The following is a 24,701-nucleotide window of genomic DNA, read 5'->3' as shown; positions in this document are numbered from 1 at the left end:
TGGGGGCCAGGAGGAAGAGGTGGAGGCAGCAGTAGGGGCAACTGATTCATCCCGGCCTACAGAGCATGGGCACCCTCCCAATGGGCGGCGGCATTGCAGATGTGGTCCTCGATATTGAACTTGTGGTGGCTGCTCGATTCCGAGGAGTGGTCGTCCCAGTCCGTCCGTCACTCTCTGGATTACCAGGTCCCATTCTCCTACCGCCATCGTCAATATCTTGGTCTTACGTCGAATCCGATGCCGACCGCCGAAGTCTCTAGCGTGGTGTGAGGTGACCCACAAGACCGGTCTTTGTTCCTCCTTCTCCTTGCCATCGTCTTGGTTGCCCGCCTTGCCGCCGCCACCATTCGTCACTCTAGGTTTCACACTAGCTCTCAGTCCAGATGCCGGAGTCTCCAAAACCAATGTGGGTAAGGTCCCGGCACTGCCGCTCGTCTTCTCCCCGCTTGATGTTTCAGGCCACCATGTTCCGAACCCTCCGCCCACTCTCGAAGTGGCGCTCCCTGCTCCGTAGTCACCGGCCTCATCCATGGCCGTCCCTTTTCCGGTAGACGAGAGGGTCGCTAGCTCCGCACCCTCTCCCACATTACCATCGCATGCTCTTCTGGCCTCCGCATAGGCCCCGTCCTCTGCGTGTAGGGAGGCGTATTCCTCCGCAAGTTGAAAAGGTGACTTGTCCCACACCTTCCCCGTAATGGCACCATCGTACCGAATCCGGACCCCTCACGGTCTCCTCATTATTCAGCATTCGTCGAGAAGGCGGCTTCCTTCTCGACCTCTATTTGCCTCTTCGACCATCCATGCCCGTGCATCTTTGATAACTCCCTCAAAGGACCCCAAACCGTGACCTTCTTGAAGCTCTTTGTCCTCTTCATGCCATACGGCTACCACCACCCGACAAACAATTTAGCCTCGTTGCCTCTCATACATCTCCTCATTGCCTCTCAATCCGAGCATCGTGGGATTTAAAATTTTTGGGACCCCGTCCCCACTTCAATGGTCAACTTCTTCGACTGCACCCTCGACGGCTTCCAAACCATTTCTTGTCCACCCTTCTTCCGTGTATGTTCATCATTGCCTTCGACATTGCCTTCACCATGAAGCCTTCTTAATCCACCTCCATTCTCCCTTGCCATCGTTCACATCGGGTTCACTAAAGATGTCGCGGTTTTCCGCGGGTACGTGTAGGATCTTAGGCGGGACCATGGGGGTCTTGGACTAGGGACACAGATGGTGGAGTCCTTAAGCTTTGTGGGCTTCGGTCCGGGATCGGCTTCCGGCTCCAACGAATGTAGGGTTTCACAAAAAGACAGTTCACCGCAAAATATGGACCCAACTCAAATATGTTACAAGGAAGATAGATATAAGCTAACATGAATATATATAACAATAATTTTACAACAAGACGTTTACATGCCCCGAACCTGGTGGCTATTACAAAACATCAAGAGAAGAATGGGGACCGGCGACGGCGAGTCAAGTGGGCCGCCGAGACCGCGACGTCCACCCTTGGTCATGCCCCGAAGACAGTGGAATGTTCCCGTGCCACTTCGCCCTCCCTTCTTGAACCAACTGCCATGGGAAACACTCTCCATCCCGAACCTCCAAGAGCCGCCACCAGAATGCCAAAAGCCGTTGTTGTTGAATCCCCAAAATAGTCCAAACTCTCACACGAAGAAAGAGACTAACACCTTAAGACCCCAAATGCATAAACCCTAACTCTCACAAACTCTCACAAGAAGAAGAACCTAAACGGAGTACTAACCTCCGTTCAAAGAATGAACCAAACCACGAGACAATGAAGAAGACCAAAGTAAAACCCTAAAACGAAATAGAGTGAAAAGACAAAAGTAGAAACCCTAAGGGAACAAGAATAAGATCAAGAGGAAGAACACTACCAAACCCTAGACCTAAGTGGTATACCTTCCTAACTCAAAATGGGCAACCCCTCTACAAGGGACCCTCCCTTTCATTTGTAGAACAAGGAGAGGGAGGCGTTACAATGTGGGATAAATCCCTTATTACATGGGATTCTCTGTCCCGACTTAACTCCTACTCAACACCATAAAGGCACCCATATTACCTACACCATTTGTACAAGGGTGAGTGGACATGCTCCACCCCGCCTATTCTTCTGATATTCCCCGGTTTCTCACCATGGCCCAGAATCTTCACGATACCGGAATTCCCTGGGCTGTTTCGACCTTCTTGTTGCTTGGAATTAAACTGTTGTGGACGACGTCCACCTCTTCCTCGGCCATTCCTCCTCCGATTTCCACGACCATGATCGTGACCTCAACCGAGATCATCATGTGTATATAGCACCTGCCCATCAGATGTCGTGCTTTTCGACCGTGTATGGCTCCTCAACCATTAGCATGGATTGCAATTCGAAAAAGCTTGGGGGGTTCTCCCTTGTTGTTATGGCGGTTCGTGTCATGATATAGCAAGACTCGAACCCATGACCTTATGTTATATAGGTCGAGCTCTTGACCATTATACCATCTATTGTAATACGTAGAATATTATTTTCATTTAAGTTTTATTATAGGAAATTAATGTATATTCTAGATTTCTCTGGAACATTCTAGAAGCTTCAGGATTACTCCTGAGAACACTATAAAAGAAGGCACTAGGCATTATGTTGAACCAAATTGGTTCAACTCCAGTCTTAAGCCTCTTAGCCGTTTTGTACTTATCCTTCACATAATATATTAGTTGTTATCATCATCTCTCTCTCTCTCTCTCTCTCTCTCTCTATCTATCTATCTATCTATGTCAGGAATCTTACGCGATCCCGTCCTCTTAGTACTAATAGTACTTCTCTTCTTTAGTACTAATTCTCTCTATGCTTTAGTACTATTCTTGACAGTTTGAACCAAATTTCTCCTCCAGTCTACTTGTCGTTCTCCCTCATCCTCCTACCCTTTTCCCTATACTATGGCTACTGTTAGCGCCCAAGAATATCAATCCGTTTTCTCCGAGCTACAGTGCCTAAAAGAAAAATTTGTTGCCCTTGAACAAGAAAACCAACGGCTCATAGGGGATCTGCAACAAATCGCTCTAGAAAAACAACAAACGTAGCAACAACATGGGGAGTTAGCATTACGGGTACAACAACTCGAAGCAGCATTGCAACAACAAGGATCAAGTCTCCAAGGATTTCATAAAGAGTCAAAGATTGGACTTCCTATGAAATTTGATGGAACGCTGTCGTAGTGTGAATCACACACTACGTGAAACGTACCAAAGTCTCGGTGGTTCCCACCCGATTCACACAACGATTCGGAACCGGTAAGGACGACACCGGTGAGAACTGGAAGGAGGAATCGGTAAGGAAGAACCGGTGAGAACCGGATGAAGAGACAAATTTGTAAATAGAAGAAAAGATTGTTACATTCATAGGGCAGGATTCAAACCTTATACCTCCATGTTAACGATTTTTAAGCCTTACCATTATACTAGCATATTATGAATTTCAAAGTTATACTAAACTTTATCCCATGTAAATATTCTAGACATGCATAGTACAAAAAGTTATTCATGCATAGACACTTGAGTTAAAAGAAAAGATGAGATAGAAAGCTAATCATGCACATGTAGTGTGCATGAAACTAAAGATAGGAAAAGCATGATGCTTGCATGTGATAAACTTAGACTCTTCCAACACTATATAAGGAAGAGAGAAAGATGTATAGAGGTTGTTGATTATTTTACAAGGGTTGATTAATATAATATAATCGTGGGATCCACGAGTTTGCTAACTATTTTTCTCTCTTAATTTGAGTACTCACTAATACACTATACTCATGGGATTCACGAGTTTTTCATATCTTTCTTTCTTACAATAATTTCATATTCTTAATTGCCTTAGAATTTTCTTTCCTCCTAGTCCAAAACCCCAGCGGTTCCCACCCGACTCACGCAACGATCCGGAGCCGAAAGGCACAACAACGCGATCGCAATTCAAGGGATTCCTTAATCAGGTACAATTAGTTATCCAAATGCATCCTTCCCGATACCCCACTGATGCATCCCGAGTCGGCCTAATAGGCACGTTGCTTAGCGGCTCAGCCTTAGCATGGTTTGCTCCGCTTCTAGAAAAACAATCGTCCTTGCTTAATAACTTTGAAGATTTTATTAGTGAGTTTAAATCCTGCTTTGGAGACACCGACAGCATCAGGATGATGATCAACAAGATCCAACAATTGCGTCAAGGCGATTGTCCAGCCTCTGCCTATGCAACGGATTTCCGTCTACTCACCTCCGATATTCCCTGGGATGGTCAAGCACTAATGGAGCAGTTTCGCTACGGCCTGCGAAACGATGTAAAAGATTTATTTTTAACCTTCCTCGAAGAACCAAAATCTCTTACGGAGGCAATCAGTCGAGCGGTCCAATGTGACAACCGCCTTTTCGAACAGCATTCCGAACGTCAATTACAAATACCACGCTCTAGGCCGGAGCCCACATACGCCTCAGTCGCGGCTAAAGCGTTCACACGTAACGTACCTCAAGCAAATACTTCGACACTGATGGAGATCGACGCCATGCGTCGATGTGGCCCGTTATCGGAAGAAGAAAAGCAACGACGCCGTGCAAATCGATTATGTCTTTATTGCGGTGGACCAGGGCATATCGCAATCAATTGTCCCCATAGCCCAAGAAGATAGGTAAATCAAATCGTAGCATGTACTAAACCCGAGTCAATTTTTCCCTTAGGAGTATCTGATAGTATTAATAGTACTAATAGAGTGTCTGATAGTATTAATAGTACTAATAGCCCAAGTATCTCAAACAAATTTGAAATCCTTAGTCAATTAGATGAAGAGTTAAACGATTTAGTCCAGTCAAAATAGGAGCCATTTGGTTGGACAGCCCTAGATCTGTACAGCCCATTAGTGGTTCCATTCCCTCCAAGAAAGTTAGCAATGTGTTCCTAGCCCAAGTCATGGTTAGTACTAAAAGTACTCCCCCAGCACAAGTCCTAGCACTTTTAGATTCCGGAGCCAAATCCTGTTTCATGGATCGAAATTTTGCCCAAGCTTCTTAGATATCCTTAAGAAAACTTCCTTGCCCCGCATTTGTAGTAGTCATTGATGGTCATCCCATTGTTTCCGGGAATATTGTAGAAGAGTTCGAACCCATTCAAGTTGTCCTAGGTAGTTTTGTGTGTGTAGTATCATTTAATATAATTAGTAGTCCAGAGCATCCCATTGTCCTAGGATTAACTTGGTTTGAACTACATAATCCAGACATAGATTGGAGAACAAGAGAAGTCTGATATCGACAACCCCAAGAATCTACTCATCGAGTTTCGACCATTTCATTACGTCAACTACGTGAAGAAGGACAGAAGGAGGCAATGTTCCTATTTGCCATATCAGTACATCCTTCCAACAATATTAAGGAGGAATCCTTAGTGCAACTTCCGGCGAAATATCATCCTTATGCCAACGTATTTGACAAGGTAAAAGCCGGTACTCTTCCTCATCATCGTCCCTACAATTGTCCCATCGATTTACAACCAGGAGCAGAGCCACCATGGGGACCAATCTACAACTTGTCACCCACCGAGTTAGAAGTCCTTCGAGCCTACATAGAGGAGAACTTGGCAAGCAGGTTTATTTGTCATTCGAAATCTCCGGCCAGAGCACCCATCTTCTTTGTCAAGAAGAAAGATGGCTCACTTCGTCTTGTCGTTGATTACCGCAGCTTAAATAAGGTCACCATCCGGAATAGGTATGCACTTCCTCTTATATCAAGTCTTTTAGAGCAAGTTAATGGTGCCAAGTTTTTTACAAAAATCGATTTACGAGGAGCGTATAACCTCGTGTGGATCCGACCGGGAGATGAATGGAAGACTGCCTTTCGCACGCGGTATGGGCATTTCGAATATATTGTTATGTCGTTCGGTCTAACCAATGCACCTGCAGTCTTCCAACACATGGCAAATGATATATTCAGAGACCTCTTGGATATCTATTTGATCATCTATCTGGATGATCTATTGATTTATTCGAAGACCCAGGAAGAGCACGATTCTCATGTACTATTAGTACTAAACCGACTCCGCGAGAATGGTCTTTATGCCAAGCTAGAAAAATGTAGCTTTGACTGCAAGCAAGTGGAATTTCTAGGCTACGTTATCTTCTCAAAGGGCATCTCCATGGATCTAGCTAAAGTCCAAATTGTGCTAGAGTGGCAAATTCCACGGTCAGTACGAGATGTACAATGTTTTCTAGGTTTTGCTAACTTCTACTTCAAGTTTATACAGGATTACTCGAAGATTATTTTACCTCTCACACAACTTACGAAGAAGGGACAAGCATTTCTTTGGTCCAATGAAGCGGACATGGCTTTTCGGCATCTTAAGAAAGCCTTTACATTAGCACCTATTCTAGCCCATGTGGATACAAGCAAACCATTCATCATGGAGGCCGACGCATCAGATTTCGCCCTCGGTAGCATCCTTTCTCAACAAGGAGATAAAGAAGAGTTACATCCTGTGGCTTTCCATTCGTGCAAATTCAATGCTACGGAAATAAACTACGAAATACATGACAAGGAGTTATTAGCCATCGTGGATTCATTTGTGCAATGGCGGCATTTTTTGGAGGGCTCTCCACATCAGGTCATCATCTTCAGTGATCACAAGAATCTTTCTTATTTCCAGAACGCTCGTGTGCTAAATCGACGGCAAGCTAGGTGGGCTCAATTCCTCACACGTTTTGATTTCAAAATCGCATATCGAGCAGAGAAGCAGCAAGGAAAGGCAAATGCACTATAACGGCGTTCATATCTTGCACCTCGTCCTGGTGATCCCGTGTTCGATAATCAAAAGCAAGTAATCTTGGGACCAACACGATTGCACACAACGCGGATTTTTCACACCCCAATGGATTCCTAGATTATCGACACCATACGTGCGAATTTGAAGACGGACAATTTTGCTCAAGACATTCTGGCGCACATTGATACCTCTCGGGCATCCTGTTCTCAGTCTCAGCAACCAGGTATGGACTACCGACAATTCGAATATCATGATGGTTTGTTATTCTTTAAAAAGCTTGTATATGTCCCCAATTGCTCCTATCGCCTTCAAATCGTCCAAAGTTGTCACGACACCCATATGTTGGGAATCGAACCTTCTATTCACCTTCTTCAGTCGGCCACAACCGATTAATCGCGGGTCAATGGAGCAGAAAATAGGAACCACACGTAGAAACAAAATAAAACGCGAGTACACAGGGATTAACGTGGAAAACCCTAGACGGGAAAAACCACGGGAGTACAAGACTCCAAACCAAACACTATACAGAGAAGTATACAATGGCGAGCTGCAAGGCGACGACCTTGAGCTCGCTGTCCTCGCCACAGGCGGCGGAAATACACAGAGGCGTCTACCTCTTCGTCTCTCGCGCTCTATCTCTCTCTCTCTCTCTCGCGGCTGCTCTCGCTTCACTCCCCTTGAGTGGAAAAACAGAAAAATAAGCAGCAACTCTAAAACTATTTGCCCTAAGTCATATTTATACTTATATGACTTTGGGCTATTTACAACTATAGCCTCAGGGGCCCATAGCGAACATATTCACGGATATGTCCCTGCATCCGGAACGCTCTCTGGGTACATCCGTCATCCGGCACCGAAGCCGGGGTCTTCATCATCCGGATCCGAAACCGAAACCGGGCTCGTCGGCATTGACATCCGACCATCCCATCCGAAAGGGACCGTAATTCCAACAAACTCCCCCTTCACTTCGGCATGGGATGTCTTTCCAATCCGATCCTCTTCCGGCATGCTTCCAGCTTGTCGGGTGTGAGGACCTTGGTCAGCATATCCGACCCGTTCTCGTCCGTGTGGATCTTTGTCAGCACGAACTCCTTGTCTTCTATCCTTTCCCGGATCCAGTGATATCTTCGCTGGATGTGCTTCGTCCGGGAGTGATAGGCCGCGTTCTTCGCAAGGTGGATTGCACTCTGACTGTCGCAGTAGAGTCGGTACTCCTCCTGCTGGATACCGAGCTCTCTGATGAAGTCCTTCATCCATATTATTTCCTTGCCGGCTTCAACAGCTGCCATGTACTCCGCCTCCGTGGTTGACAATGCAACCGTCTTCTGCAGCCTCGACTGCCACAAAACGGCTCCCCCTACATACGTCATCACATACCCTGATGTGGACCGGCTGGTATCTGCATCAGCCGACATATCCGAATCGGTGAAGCCGTCGAGTTCGGGCTTACCGGAGCCGAATCGGAGGCACACGTTTGCCGTGCCTTTCAGGTATCGGAGTATCCACTTGGCCGCGTTCCAATGCTCTTTGCCGGGATTGCTCATGTACCGGCTCACCACTCCGACTGCATATCCTATGTCCGGTCTCGTACACACCATGGCGTACATCAAGCTCCCGACGGCTGAGGCATACGGCACTTTCATCATATCCTCCTTTTCAGCCTTTGTCTTGGGACTTTGCTTGCTGGACAGCTTGCAGTTTGCCGGGAGGGTCGATCCGACCGGTCTTGCTTCCGACATGTTGAACCGGTGAAGCACCTTTGTCACGTACTTCTCCTGTGACAACCACAACCGCTTCTTCTTCCGGTCCCGGATGATGTGCATCCCTAGTATCTGTCTCGCCGGACCCAAGTCCTTCATTGAGAAGGTTCGGTAAAGAGCCTTCTTCAGCATCCGTATCTTGACCTGGTCCCGTCCGACGATCAACATGTCGTCCACGTACAGGAGGAGTATTAGAAAGTCTCCTCCTTCGAACTTCTTCACAAACACGCAGTGGTCGGACTGCGTTTTGAGGTACCCTTCGTCGGTCATGAAGGAGTCGAACTTCCGGTACCATTGCCGGGGAGCCTGCTTCAGTCCATAAAGGCTCTTCTTCAACCGGCATACCAGGTGCTCCTTCCCTTTCTTCTCGAATCCTTCCGGTTGCTGCATGTAGATCTCTTCATCGAGGTCACCGTGAAGGAATGCCGTCTTCACGTCCATCTGTTCTACCTCGAGGTCCATGCTTGCCGCTATGCTCAGCACCGTCCGGATGGAGGTCATCTTCACTACCGGGGCAAATATCTCGTCGAAGTCGACGCCCTTCTTCTGCTGAAACCCCTTCACCACGATCCTGGCTTTGTATCTCGGGGGGTTTCCGGCATCTCCCGGTTTCAGCTTGAACACCCACTTGTTTCGAAGTGCCCGCTTTCCTTTCGGCAACTCCACAAGTTCATATGTGTGGTTCTCATGCAGGGAATCCATCTCGTCCTGCATGGCACTCAACCACCTGCGGCTCTGGGTGTCATGTTTTGCTTCTTCAAAGCTCTCCGGCTCCCCCTCGTCGGTTAGCAGCACGTGCTCTGGTTCCGGAAATCTCCGGGGGGCCCTTCTCTCTCTTAGAGGATATCTCCGTTCCGGAGCTTCGGTAACCGGTTCTTCTGATTCTTCTTCATCCGAATCCATTTCGGGATCGGGGCCGGTTCCGGTATCATTTTCATCTTCTTCGGCCGGTTCTGTTTCTACACCGTCTTCGGCCGGATCCTCGAGTGCTAACCGGTCCCTTGCCGGTCGGGACTGCTCCTCGTAGAGTTGATCCTCACCGGTCGACTTGGAGCTCTTCATCTTCTTCTCCGACTCCCAGTCGGCGAGTGTCTTGTCCTCCATGAAGATGATGTCTCGACTCCTGAATATCTTCTTGTCGACCGGGTCCCATACTCGGTAGCCGAACTCGTCGTCGCCGTAACCGAGGAATATGCATGGCCGGGTCTTTGGATCTAGCTTTCCTCTCCGGTCCTTTGCCACATGCACGTATGCGAGACACCCGAACACCTTCAGATGCCGGTAGGACACTTCCTTACCGGTCCACACTTTCTGCGGCGTGTCTCCGTCCAGAGGTACTGAGGGTGATCTGTTTATCACGTATGTCGCCGTCGACATTGCCTCAGCCCAAAACCCCTTGGGTAATTTCGCATGCGCCAGCATACTCCGGACCCTCTCCATTATGGTCCGGTTCATCCTCTCGGCCAGCCCGTTCAGTTCCGGCGTCTTCGGCACAGTAAACTCGAGCCGGATTCCCTTCGAGCGACAGTACTCCTGGAACTGCCCCCGGTATTCCCCTCCGTTATCCGCTCGTATCGCTTTCAGCTTCTTGCCGGATTCCCTTTCCACTCTCGCGTGGAGTTCTTTGAAGACAGACAATACTTGGTCCTTTGTCTTCAACGGTGCCGTCCACAGCTTCCGGCTATGGTCATCTATGAATGTTACGAAGTACTGGGCTCCGCCATGTGACTTCGTCTCTACCTGACACACGTCAGTGTGCACCAACTCCAATGGTGCGCTACGTCTCGTCGGTGGCCTTGAGTGGAAGGAGGTTCGGTTCTGCTTACCGGCCAGGCAATCGGTGCACTTCTCCAGGTGCACATGCTTCACTGGGATGAGGTTGTCTTCTGCAAGCCTCTTCATCCCCTTCTCACTCATGTGGCACAGTCTCTTGTGCCACAGCTCACCGACAGTGTCGGTTGCCACATTCAGCTCTTCCGGACATAACCGGGCATTCATCAGGTACAGTGTGTTGTCTTTCCGGGCCCGAGCCACTATCAGGCTCCCCTTGCTGAACTTCATTACGCCGTTCCGGATGCTACCAGTGTAGCCTTCATCGTCTAGCCTCCCGGCCGAAATCAGGTTCAATCGAACCTCCGGAACGTGTCGGACATCCTTCAGCAGCATTTTGCATCCGGTCGGGGTTGTCAACCACACGTCTCCTATGCCGGCAATCCGGCACGTACCTTCATTTCCCATCCGAACACAGCCATGCTCACCGGCTGTGTAGGATGAGAAGTATCTTCTCTCCGGGGTCAGGTGGAACGATGCTCCGGAATCGACCACCCAGGTCGTCTCATCGCCGGCAACGTTTAGCTCACCTTCTTCGGTGATGAGCATGATTTCTTCCTCACTTGCCGCGAGTGCCGTTGTTCCTTTCCGATCCTGCCCTCGCCGATCCGAACCTCTCCGGTCCGTGGCTCCCCGGTATGCACCGTTTCTCTCCGGTGACTTCTTCGAGTCGGTGTCGTCGGCTCCGTTGTCTTTTCGGTAATGCCGGCAATTCTTTCGGAAGTGCCCCGGCTTCCCACAGTGGAAGCATGTAGGCCTTCCTCTTGACTGCGACCGGGTCCCCGACTTCTCCCGTCTTTGCGGACTCCGGTTCCATTGTCTTCCCCGATCCGATTCGGTAAGCAGCGCCTTCGTGTCGGAGGCCGGTTCTTTATCTCTCCGACGCGCTTCTTCGTTCAAAATACTTGTCTTTACCGTTTGTAAGGACAAGTTATCTTCGGTGCACGAGGTGCTGAGAGTCACCACCAAGTTCTCCTAGCTTTCCGGCAATGTACACATCAGGATGATGGCTTGCATTGCATCCTCCAACGGGAACTTAATCGCCGCAAGCTGGTTCACGAATCCCATGAACGTGCTTACGTGTTCCACCATACTCTCGCCATCCCGGTACTTGAGATTCACTATCTTCCTCATCAGGGAGGTCCGGTTCAAGGCATTCTTCCTCTCGTAGAGGCCCGACAGCTTCTTCCACATCTCATATGCGTTGGTGTCGTTCGCCACATGTTGTAGGACACTCACATCGACATATTGTCGGATCGTCGCTACGGCTTTCCGGTTCAGGAGCTTCCACTCCGACTCAAGTACCCCTTTCGGTATTTCCGACCTGTCAATCGGTTCGTACAGGTCCCGAACAATCAGAAGATCCTCCATCTTGATCTTCCAGTCGGCGTAATTCAGCGCATTCAGCACCATCATTCCCGGCTGCCCGCTGCCGCCGCCTTCCATTTTCTGCAACAGCTCGCTCTGATACCAGTTTGTTGGGAATCGAACCTTCTATTCACCTTCTTCAGTCGGCCACAACCGATTAATCGCGGGTCAATGGAGCAGAAAATAGGAACCACACGTAGAAACAAAATAAAACGCGAGTACACAGGGATTAACGTGGAAAACCCTAGACGGGAAAAACCACGGGAGTACAAGACTCCAAACCAAACACTATACAGAGAAGTATACAATGGCGAGCTGCAAGGCGACGACCTTGAGCTCGTTGTCCTCGCCACAGGCGGCGGAAATACACAGAGGCGTCTACCTCTTCGTCTCTCGCGCTCTATCTCTCTCTCTCTCTCTCGCGGCTGCTCTCGCTTCACTCCCCTTGAGTGGAAAAACAGAAAAATAAGCAGCAACTCTAAAACTATTTGCCCTAAGTCATATTTATACTTATATGACTTTGGGCTATTTACAACTATAGCCTCAGGGGCCCATAGCGAACATATTCACGGATATGTCCCTGCATCCGGAACGCTCTCTGGGTACATCCGTCATCCGGCACCGAAGCCGGGGTCTTCATCATCCGGATCCGAAACCGAAACCGGGCTCGTCGGCATTGACATCCGACCATCCCATCCGAAAGGGACCGTAATTCCAACACCATATGGCGGGACATTGCGGTAGTACTAAGACGTTGGATCTAGTTCAACGATCCTTTTGGTGGCCCCATATGCGACGTTTTGTCGACGACTACGTTCGAACCTGTGATGCTTGCTGCCGAGCAAAGATGCCACGACACCATCCATATGGCTTGTTGGAACCCTTACCGATTCCAAGTAAGCCGTGGGAGTCTATTTGTCTTGACTTTATCACAGATCTGCCGGTCTCGAAGGGGTTCGATACTATCTTAACTGTCGTCGATCGATATACAAAGATGGCACATTTTGTGCCGTGTACTAAGGCCATCACTAGCGAGGAAATTGTTGCCCTTGTCATGCGTGAGGTATTTCGGCATCATGGCCTCCTAGACAGTATCATCAGTGACCGAGGACCAAAATTTGTCTCCAAATTTTGGTAGCATCTCTTCAAGATGCTCAAGGTCTCTTGCAACCTCTCCTCCGGCTACCATCCTCAAATCGATGGGCAAGCGGAATGAACAAACCAAACGTTGGAGCAATATCTCCGGTGTTTTTTGAGTTATCAACAAGATGATTGGGCCGAGATTCTCCACTTTCCGGAGTTTGCGTATAATAATGATGTTCACTCCTCGACTTGAGTCTCCCCATTTTACGCTTATACCGGTTCTCATCCTCGTTGGTCGGTGATCAACACCCTAGAGCTACCTACCAATCCTCGTGCCAAGGATCATTTGGAGAGACTACGTAAGATCCAGATGGATCTCTCTACTCATCTTCGTCATGCTCAACAGACACAGAAGACTTACGCAGACCGTCATCGGCTTCCCTCCTCTTTTTCCATCGGAGATCGGGTATGGCTTTTACGTCGTCACATCAAGACTACTTGACCGTGCAACAAGTTGGATTATCGCCGACTCGGTCCTTTCCGTATTACTGGTAAGGTTAATGATGTCACATTCTGCCTTGATCTTCCTCTGCATCTTCGGATACATCCGGTCTTCCATAATTCTCTTCTTGAACCTTATAAAACAAACACTCTTCTCGATCGTGTTACACCACTATCGCCCCCGCTTGAGTTAGACGTTGGCCCAGAGTATGAAGTTGCTGCCATCCTCGACTCCAAATTTGTTCGCAACAAACTTTATTATTTGGTCGATTGGCTTGGCTATAGTCCGAGTGAACGTACTTGGGAACCCGTCGAGCATGTCGCCAATGCTCAAGATCTTCTTGTTGAGTTCCATTGAAAATATCAGGACAAACCCGGTCCGCAATCAATGCCGACTCATTCCACTCGTCACATTAAGGGGGAGATAGTTCATTTAAGTTTTATTATAGGAAATTAATGTATATTCTAGATTTCTCTGGAACATTCTAGAAGCTTCGGGATTACTCCTGAGAACACTATAAAAGAAGGCACTAGGCATTATGTTGAACCAAATTGGTTCAACGCCAGTCTTAAGCCTCTTAGCCATTTTGTACTTATCCTTCACATAATATATTAGTTGTTATCATCATCTCTCTCTCTCTCATACTCGCTATCTCTCTCTCCTCTTCTCTCTCTCTCTCTCTCTCTCTCTCTCTCTCGGGAATCTTACGCAGCCCCGTCCTCTTAGTACTAATAGTACTTCTCTTCTTTAGTACTAATTCTCTTACTACTTTAGTACTATTCCTGACAGTTCGAAATGAGCCATATTTTTGTGCGAGGCTGCCAAGGCAGATATGCACCATCTCGTCATCATCAACTGCGACATTGACAGAGCCAATTGAATCGCATAAGTCTTTGATCCGGAGGGTATAGTCTGTCACAAACATATCCCCCTGCCGAATATTGTTCAACTCCTACCGGAGTTGAAGTTTTCTCAATGTAGTTGAAGCCACGAAAATCTTCTTCAATTTTTTCCACGCTTTTGTTGGGGATTTCGCATCACGAATATAGCTTAACATGTGATCTTGCACACATGTTGCCAAACAATACATCACCCTACTGGCGCCTTGTTGCCATGTGGGGTAGTTGGGATTTGTACTATCGGGGGTTGTTTCTTGAGCTCCCTCGATATAACTCCAATACCCTTGCCCAACTAGGTATTGATGCATCTTATATTCCCAAGATACGTAGTTGTGCTTGTCCAACTTCTTTGTTGGAAGTGCGCTACCCATCTGTGCATTCATATTTCTGATTTAACTTGATTCGTATGATCCTGTTAACGTGAGCCTCTTGCTGTGCAAAACTGCAGCGACGATAGCAGGTTTTAAAACAACGTCTCTAGCTGCTCCCACAGTTTCAATGGTAGAGCTCAGTGAAGGATCTCTAATCCTCACGCTCTGATACCATGTAAAGAATCTAACTCTAGTAGAGTTTAGTATTCAGAAGCATAGTGTGTGTGTGTGAGAGAGAGAGAGCGAGTGAATGTATAAGCAAGAGAAGGAATTACAGAGAATAACCAGAAAAATAAGAAAACACACAATAGGGGGATGACAGCCTATGCACTTAAGAGAGCTATATTAATTATCCAAAGATCATCAACTAAACTAAATGGCCAAAGGGGGTTTTATATACAAGTCCTCAAGTGATTGCCCTATTAAATGTGTTGGTGGAATCTAACCAAGATGTATGATTTTGTCATAAGAATATCTAATATTCTTTGACCACACTAACACTCCACAACTACACGGATTACAATAAAGTGTGCTCACACACTTTTTCACACATCGTCCTTTTCTTCATAAGCACATGTTCACACAACTTGAGCTTGATTCTCAACAACTGGTAATATTGACCATTGGTGTTGTGGTTTCATAATCATGTCAAACAATCACTCACCATGTGGGAACCTAGTTATGAACCACGAAAAAGTATTATATCGTGTGTATCTCCATCATGAAGTATATATGTTGCGCAAATATTCGCATCTACTTCATCAAATTGAGATAAGGATTCTTCATAATATTGTCACGACTCATACTCTTCTTAAATCTCATTGTAGGCATAAGGTTGACCTTTTGCCCCATCCCTTGAACTTGAGTCTCGCGTGAGTTTTGAAACTCCGGCTCAAAAAGTCTTGCTCAAATTTTTGGAGATGGCGGTTGCGTCGAAAAGAATGATAGTAGTAGGAGTCCCATGGGTCTAGGTACTGACATAGGGTACTTGAGTAAAGATATTGGTTTGAACTAAGTCAAACTAGATATATATAGAAGGTTGAAGGATAGAACAAAAGTATATATGCAACAAGATAAATAAAACATAACAAAGATGTATAGCGTAATTGACAAAAGCTTATTCCAAGCACAAAAGGTCAAGGGTCAAAGTTATGTTTGGACTATAGAACATCAAGTGCACCTCAATGGGATGGACATGGGTATTAATATTTTTCTTGCACTATGGGCTCAACGAAAGGAGTGCATGCAAAAATGAAAAGCAAGGTACATACTAAAAAAGAGAGTTGTTATTTTTATTTGCATGAAGTGCTCATGAGGCTTATAAAAGGGAGAATGAAACTCATTGCAAAGGGTCAATTTACGAGCTTGGAGTAGCGAATAAAGAGGGTTCTCAAGTCCACCAAAGACAAGAGGCAATGAAACCATCACATCGCTCCACTGAACTAAAACCCGAGGATATCCCTCTTAAAATCCACCGTCAAATCTTATACCTCTATTTTCATAATCTATTTCCCTTTCAAGTCACTCTATGTAACAGACTTAAGATAAACTCACTTATATATACTCAATTCGTGAAATTTCTAATTCTAATATTTATATTAAATTATTTATTGTGAAACTAATCACGATCAAACGAGGAATGTGTTGGACTATTTGGCTCAAATTTCTGAGCTCGGGATGCAAAGTTACATGATTTTGGAGCTTAATCAACGAAAGATGAAACTCAAATTGTCGTTTAGGAAACCTCATTGTGCCAACATGAAGATTTTGCCTTGAGGGTCTCCAAACCTTCTCCTCCTCCTTTAACCACCAAACAGGGAATAAAATAACAGTATGAGTGTGTAGGCCTAGTGTGCCACATAGAGTATTCATGTAAGGTAAGATTCAAACCTTGCACCTATAGAGTTAGAAGATTTATATTTACAAATAGCATAACTATTATTGAGTGTTGGATCTCTTACAAATAAATCTTAAGAATAAAACAAACCTCTAGCCACTAAACCAAATGTCAATAGGTATCATGAAATCATCAACACAATAGTTCTAATCTGCAACCTGTCCTCTCTAGTTTAAGTCCCTAATGGTCTTGCTTCCGTTCACAAGCATGCACGTAACTTTGCAACACCACCTCATGGGTGTCGAATACGGGCGTATAATGGACGTATTCACACTATCCCATTGGACAAACTAGGTTTAGGACAATTATGTAAATATGTCAAAGGGTAGTTTCCCTAGCCCAATTAGTATATAACTGGCTTTGTAACCTAGTTCTTTAGTAGTGGATAGTGTCATTCTAGTATTGTAATGTTTGAATAATATATTTACTCTGTTCATGCCTCTTGGTGCCTTCTTCTCTCCCTGTCTCTCTCCATTGTTGATCTTGATCTCTATCAGTTGCTTCTTGAATACTTCAATTTGTTTATCCCATTCTTCTGTTAAACAACACCATTTGTGTTTCCTGATACTATGATGTTGTGCTTGTTTCACCTCTAACAGTCTCCACTCCCAACAATGGGCGCTTTTCTACAATTTTGTGGGCGATGTAGGACAAACGCTTTGCAATATTGGGTCCAATGTTTGTTTAAATGAGGACATTTGTGCCTCGTTTGATCCCGATTGCATGTTTAGCGTTTGAATATTTTCTCTTTGTCTCATGTCTTGTTGCTTCATCTTGAGATTCTATACGTATTGTGGACATACACACAACGTTATATCTTCTCGTCAAGCTTCCAATCTTCTAACAATTCTACAACTCACTTGATAGGAGTTTACTCAAAGTCTACTGATTTCTTGGAGGTTAGTCTTAGTCTCAAGGATGTGTGATAACTTCAGAGTTACTTTCAAATACACTTCACAACTACTAAAGTCTTTCATCCACATGATTGTTGGGAAAGCCTAACCCGATGTGTACCTAGTAGCTAAGTATCATGGTCAAAATTTTCCTAAGCCAATTACGGTTATTGAGTTATAAGTTATACTTAATAGTTTTTGAACTCCAGACTAGTTAAAAACTTAAAACTATATATTTGAAACAAGTCAATTTCTACCTTTAATCAACATGTAAACAATCAAGCAATACATGATAACTTGAGACAATTTAGTCCAAGCTCTTGCGATGGGATACTTACTACTTTAAGAGGTTTATAGCAAGAAGATCAAGAATTGTCAAAAAGGGTCAATAGTGAGTCTTTTTATCGTTGTTCTTGGGCTTTTTTTGGTTTTCATATTCTTTGTCCCCTTCTATTTTATGAGTCATGACCTTGGTCACCAACGTCTTTGCCTATGTAATGGAAGTGTGTGTGAGCCACTTGTTTTTTGTGCATATAATAAACTTCTTGTTGTTATGTATCCTTGAATGGACAGGAAGGGTTCCAAATGGCGAAGAATGCCATCAAGAAGGTTGCTTATTGGCATTGGGTCAACAAGATTGGGCATTATTTGGTCAGTGCCATTGACAATTGAAAGATGATAATTTTCCAACATGAGTTACATGGGGATATGGCATGCAATTTCTCTCAAACATTTTGTATGTGCAAAAAGTTGTACCAACCCCTTCTTAACCATGTTTAACCATCAAAACGAACATAGCTTGATGAGTCAAGAATCTCTCTAAGTGGGAGTTGATTACTTTTTTGTCCCAAGACCAAGTGTACTACCCTGTAAAAATTGAGTTCATGTAAAAATTGACTAGTGGTTGTACAAAGATTGACGGGTGTAAAACATTGAGGGGTGCACTTAATGAATCACAACTTTTCATATAATAATTGTTTGGTTAGTTGTGTACTACATGTAGGAACAACTTTGTTGTCTAATTTCTATACAATACACATGCCACTCCATAACACTAACAAACTTTACACATACTTTTGTTGTACAAATTGGGAAGGTGGAAGATTACACTTCATACACTCTATCTTTCCCACATAAAATAGTTCCAAATTCGAGAACCACATAATATTGTGGCATTGACATAATCATTAATTATGTCTTTTAACCATCAATATGTCATTATCACATACCTATGGGAAAGATTCATGATTTCTCAAGATTTCATGGGTACGTGAGAAATCACCTATGGTAGGCTCACATTGTCAGGAATATTGCTTATACAATTGAACAAAACGTAAGCCTCTTCGTGAACATCTCAATTTATACAAAGAATGGAAGTCAAATACAATTATTGAAGCCTCTTCTAGTATTGTAATGTTTGAATAATACATTTATTTTGTTCATGCCTCTTGGTGCCTTCTTCTCTCCCTGTCTCTCTCCATTGTTGATCTTGATCTCTATCAGTTGCTTCTTGAATACTTCAATTTGTTTATCCAATTCTTCTGTTAAACAACACCATTTGTGTTTCCTGATACTATGATGTTGTGCTTGTTTCACCTCTGACAGTCTCCACTCCCAATAATGGGCGCTTTTCTACAATTTTGTGGGTGATGTAGGACAAACGCTTTGCAATATTGGGTCCAATGTTTGTTTAAATGAGGACATTTGTGCCTCGTTTGATCCCGATTGCATGTTTAGCGTTTGAATATTTTCTCTTTGTCTCATGTCTTGTTGCTTCATCTTGAGATTCTATACGTATTGTGGACATATACTCAACATTATATCTTCTTGTCAAGCTTCCAATCTTCTAACAATTCTACAACTCACCTGATAGGAGTTTACTCAAAGTCTACCGATTTCTTGGAGGTTAGTCTTAGTCCCCATCGACATTGGTCAAGGATGTGTGTTAACTTCGGAGTTTATTTCAAATACACTTCACAACTACTAAAGTCTTTCATCCACATGATTGTTGGGAAAGCCTAAACCAATGTGTACCTAGTGGCTAGGTATCATGGTGAAACTTTTCCTAAACCAATTACCGTTATTGAGTTATACGTTATACTTAATAGTTTTTGAACTCCATACTAGTTAAAAACTTAAAACTATATATTTGAAACAAGTCAATTTCTACCTTTAATCAACATGTAAACAATCAAGCAATACATGATAACTTGAGACAATTCAGTCCAAGCTCTTGTGATGGGATACTTACTACTTGTAGGTTTATAGCAAGAAGATCAAGAATTGTCAAAAAGGGTCAATAGTGAGACTTTTTTTCATTGTTCTGGGGCTTTTTTTGGTTTTCATATTCTTTGTCCCCTTCTATTTTATGAGTCATGACCTTGGTCACCAACGTCTTTGCCTATGTAATGGAAGTGGGAGTGAGCCGCTTGTTTCTTGTGCATATAATAAACTTGTTTTTATGTATCCTTGAATGGACATGAAGGGTTCCAAACGGCGAAGAATGCCATCAAGAAGGTTGCTTATTGGCATTGGGTCAACAAGATTGGGCATTATTTGGTCAGTGCCATTGACAATTGAAAGATGATAATTTTCCAACATGAGTTACATGGGGATATGGCATGCAATTTCTCTCAAACATTTTGTATGTGCAAAAAGTTGTACCAACCCCTTGATGAGTCAAGAATCTCTCTAAGTGGGAGTTGATTGCTTTTTTGTCCCTATACCAAGTGTACTACCATGTAAAAATTGAGTTCATGTAACAATTGAGTAGTGGTTGTACAAAGATTGATAGGTGTAAAACATTGAGGGGTGCACTTAATGAATCACAACTTTTCATATAATAATTGTTCGGTTGCTTATGTACTACATTTAGAAACAACTTTGTTGTCTAATTTCTATACAATACACACGTCACTCCATAACAGTAACAAACTTTACACATACTTTTGTTGTACAAATTGGGAAGGTGGAAGATTACACTTCATACACTCTTATCTTTCCCACATAAAATAGTTCCAAATTCGGGAACCACATAATATTGTGGCATTGACGTAATCATTAATTATGTCTTTTAACCATCAATACGTCATTATCACATACCTATGGGAAAGATTCATGATTTCTCAAGATTTCATGGGTACGTGAGAAATCACCTATGGTAGGCTCACATTGTCAGGAATATTGCTTATACAATTGAACAAAACGTAAACCTCTTCGTGAACATCTCAATTTATACAAAGAATGGAAGTCAAATACAATTATTGGGATACAATAATTTCACGTCGGATTGGAGATGGATTCAAGAACCAACTAAGGTTACACACCTTTTGTGTTACGATAGTTTCTAATTTCATCAAAGATGAGATGCTCGTGAACCTTGTTAATTATCAAGGCTCACATTAGAGCTTCACGGGATGTGTCATACATATAATCCAAACATGGGAACGATCCCTAGCACCATCTCCTTCAGCTCTTCAGGCTTCAACACGTCGTCCTTGCTTACCTACACATAATGCAAGATAAATATATATATTATTGGACCTTTTTCCATCTTACGGTTGAATGTACGAGACTACTTTTTGCAACTTAGGGTGGTGTTAAACATAGCATGCTTTAGTGACATTTTGCTCTTTCATTGATGTAGGCCATATGTTAGAAGGTCACTAGTCCTACATAGCTATCCTTGGGCTGTATAATTAGACCAATATAGTGAAAACTATGCAAATACTAAACACTTTAAAATGGCACTCTATTGCCAAGTTGAAAGTAGCTATAATAATATATACCTCGACAGTTGTGTTGAAAATAAGATATGCGTATTTCTATTTTCTTTGAGCGTGAACAACAAGACCATACTAGACAAATGAGCAACGAAGCATAGTGGTCCTAGAATTGGTGAAACCACCATGCGTAAACATTTTTTAACCATGAGGAAAGTAAGAATATGACATATATTTTCACTAGTTATAATATAATGCAATAACTACATGATACATACCTTGATGACAATTGTGTTGAGAATATGATCGCTGATTGCACTAAGATTGGCGTTGACGATCTCAAAATTCAAGGCTTCCAATGCCCTCGTTAGTTGAACTAGCACTCCACGGGCCTTCTTGCAATGTATCATAAGGTGATATGTATTGTTCTCCATGGTACAAACATCTAACTACACACACACATCCGTAAAAATTTAAAGCTAATCAATTTTAAATGATATTAATCAATGTAAAGCAAAGAAATCGCAAGAGATTGATGAATCCAGAGCTATAGTTAGTGCAATTTGATGATTTCCGGACATGCCCTTACTAAATTTATTTGTATCTATAAAGGCTAGTTCCAATGAGTCATATATTAAGATTACCTGCAAAATCTTGTGCTCTACAAAATTCTCACGATGGGAGATATTGACATGATCACAATCTACATTGTTATTCTCCTCACAACTACTTGTAGATTGGTCTTGGACTTCGGGATCTGTCTTTGATGTTTGTAAGTTCCGAATGTCGGTTTGCATATCTACCACTTGCTTTTGGAGTTCTTGGAGGTAGCTAATTGCATCACCCACAATCGAAGCCTTATCCATCTAGCATGAAATAAAATGGAAGTGGACACCATGGATCATATCTCTAAAATAAACAATCCAAGGGGTGTGTGTGTGTGTGTATAGACGATAACACTAGCTAGGCATGGATTCTTATGTACATCACAACATTAGAGCAAATTCATTTACATTTATAATTTTAAGTCTACCTTGCTAATCTTGGGTACAATTGCTCTCAAGGAGTAAAGCCTCTCATTAAGGTTCTTTCGTCTCCGACGTTCCGAGACCAAGTTCTTGGATGTCGAGGTAGTCACGGGGTACTTTGCGGACATACTACTACAATTACTACTACTAGCATTGTTGTTGGTGGTGGTGGTGATGGTGGTGTTAGTGGTGGTGTCATCCGTGTAGTGCAAGTGATTGTCCCAATCATGATCATCATCCTCATGATGTTGGTGATTGGTATCGCTAAGATCGTCGCAAGAGTTGTATTGAGTCCCTTTAGGGATGAGGAGGTCACTACGAGAGCCACACGATTTAACGTTGGGCTTAACTAAGACATGTGCATTATGGCCCAAATGAGCTCTCTCCACCATGGTTTCGGGCAGCCCTACTCCCGTCATCGTAATAGTTCGGGCGTCTTCTTCCGAGCCTCTATTCATGACCGATGATTTCTCGCAACCCGTGAATTTTGAGATAAGGTGACCATCCGAAGGCGGCATTGGCGAAAGAGATGAGCCTGCCATGTCATATTGGAAGGCTGCATTATCGTGATGATGATGATGGTGATGATGATCACCATTATAGGTTACATAATTGTAATTCAGGGAATGATGATCATGACTAGGGATAGTGAGAGAAAGATGACCCATGTGCTCTAGGCTTAGAGGCCTAGTACCAATGTTGCTATCATTGTACCAGCTCAATGTGGTGGTGGCCTTATTGTGATAAGCATCACCCACCTCTACTAATTCTTCTTCCTTATCCTCCACTGCCTTTGCTCGTTGCTCGCTACAAGAAGGATTGTATAGGAATTGCATGTCATGAGGAGGAGGATGGTGATGGTGATGGTGATGATCTGCAGTAGGTGTGCTCATCCCACCATGCCCAATGTTGTGAAGCAGGTTTATATCCTCCAGGGATTGACCAAAGAGGTCAGGATCATTGGCCGGCTTCCAAATGGAGTCCAAATCCATGAGACTCCGGTCTCCTCCGCCTTCGCTATGATCGTTGATGAGGTTGTGTCCATGGGGGCCAGGAGGAGGAGGAGGAGGCAGCAGCAGGGGCAACCGATTCATCCCGGCCTGCAGAGCATGGGCACCCTCCCAATGGGCGGCGGCATTGCAGATGTGGTCCTCCTCGATATTGAACTTGTGGTGGCTGCTCGATTCCGAGGAGAGGTCGGGCATGTGGATGGGGGGGACGAGGAAGAGGTCGCACTCCTGCTCCAGTGTCTGGAGGAGGTCGAGGTCGTCGGAGGAGATGGCGTTAGGGTTAGGGTTAGGGTTAGGGTTAGGGTTAGGAAGATCGTGGTAGATGTAGTGGGGCATGGAATGGATGGTAATAAGGTCGCGATCATGATCGGTGGGGATCGAACCCGGGTGGTCCTGATGAGGCATGGCGCAGTTGTTATTAGCACTAGCAGTAGCAGCAGCAGGGGGAGAGGGAGGGGGAGGGGGAGGGGGTGTATGGGCAGCGGCCATATGGAAGGGGTTTAGTGCGAAGAATAATTACAACAGGCTACACAAGCTTCTTCCTTCCTGTTGGCCATACATAACACACACACACACAATCTCTATGTGTATATATATCGTAAAATTTGTAATTACATGTATTTTGTGTGTGTGTGTGTGTGTGTGTTTTAGTTTTGGTTGTATTGAGAGAGATTTCGATGCTTTTCCCGTTCGCCGCCCGTCCCGTCCGTCCGCCCGCCCGTCGGGGCTCCATCATTGTGGGAAGGCATTCTTTCTTTTGTTTTCTATGTGTGTGTGTGGGCCGGCCCGGGGCGGGGGGGGGGGGGGGGGGCCGACGTGGCAGAACGGGGTCCACGTGGCCCTGTGGGCCCCGCCAGCTGTCGCACCCCCACTGGCCGAAGCCCCCCTCTCCCCCAAGTGTGGTAATTTTTAGAGACGCGCCCAAACAAAAAAAAATAGGAATAGAAAAAGTGTCGCTGTGTGGGAACGCGTCCTTTCTGTCTATGTACTCTCTCGCACGTGGCCACGCGTCAGCCTCCCCTTCGCCACACCTTATCCACCTCTCCCCGAAACAATAAAACAAAAAAGCTTTTAGAAATAAATAAATAAATAAATAACAAAATTTATGTTGTATGTATAGTACTTTTTTTGTTTATTTTTTTATTTTATTCCATTTTTTTATATTATAGATTTCTTTTTCTTTTTCTTTTCTTTCTTGGCTTGTATTATCTGCCTCGTGTCCAAATTCGCAGTGAATTCCTCGAAATGTTTCTTTCTCTTTTTGTTTTAAAGGGAGGGAGGGCTCAATCCCGCAATAATAATATATTTTTTTGGGGGGGGGGCTTTCCTTATTTCCAATGTCTACCCTCGTCCCTGTCCCCTTCCCCAAAACAAAATAAAACAAAAAACAACAAATAAATAAATGCCCAACCAATCTTTCTTCTTTGGGGTCTCTTGTAGTTCTCTTTTGATCACGTGGATTGACAAATCACTCTCACTTCTCGTTCATTCGCCCTCAGGTCATCCACACAAAACATCACTCAAGTCTCGGTTTTTTACTTCTCG

The 24,701-nt window shown here is 44.4% G+C and overlaps 1 protein-coding gene across 2 annotated transcripts; it reads right to left on the bottom strand.

Annotated features, from left to right (window-relative positions):
* Window positions 1-20,598: 20,598 nt before the first annotated feature.
* LOC147857843 (uncharacterized) lies at window positions 20,599-23,701 on the bottom strand. 2 transcript variants are annotated; one of them, XM_087327941.1, is made up of 4 exons: window positions 22,152-23,693; window positions 21,763-21,984; window positions 21,397-21,567; window positions 20,599-20,901 (listed from the first exon to the last, which is right to left on the bottom strand). In XM_087327941.1, exons 1-4 carry the CDS (start codon window positions 23,643-23,645, stop codon window positions 20,818-20,820), a joined length of 1,971 nt encoding a protein of 656 aa, XP_087184067.1. In that variant the 5' UTR covers window positions 23,646-23,693; the 3' UTR covers window positions 20,599-20,817. The 2 variants fall into 2 exon arrangements, with proteins under 2 accessions (XP_087184067.1, XP_087184068.1); XM_087327942.1 differs by lacking the exon at window positions 20,599-20,901 and having other exon boundaries at window positions 21,400-21,563; window positions 22,152-23,701.
* Between the last annotated feature and the right edge of the window lie 1,000 nt (window positions 23,702-24,701).

This window comes from Azolla caroliniana, unplaced genomic scaffold (assembly GCF_043228905.1).
Source record: "Azolla caroliniana isolate FFs.n. ecotype wild unplaced genomic scaffold, voAzoCaro1.0.p SCAF_11, whole genome shotgun sequence".
NCBI classification, from domain to species: domain Eukaryota; kingdom Viridiplantae; phylum Streptophyta; class Polypodiopsida; order Salviniales; family Salviniaceae; genus Azolla; species Azolla caroliniana.
The sequence above is the reverse complement of the archived record's forward strand: the minus strand, read 5'-3'. Positions and strand labels throughout refer to the sequence as shown.

What these genes read in the sequence shown, in the direction of transcription:
- LOC147857843 (XM_087327941.1), bottom strand. Translation starts at nt 23,645, where the DNA reads ATGGCCGCTGCCCATACACCCCCTCCCCCTCCCCCTCCCTCTCCCCCT. An exon ending in TAGAGCACAAGATTTTGCAG is followed by an intron (nt 21,568 to 21,762) that starts GTAATCTTAATA and finishes GTGTGTGTGTAG; the next exon opens with TTAGATGTTTGTACCATGGA. An exon ending in TCAACACAATTGTCATCAAG is followed by an intron (nt 20,902 to 21,396) that starts GTATGTATCATG and finishes CATTATGTGTAG; the next exon opens with GTAAGCAAGGACGACGTGTT.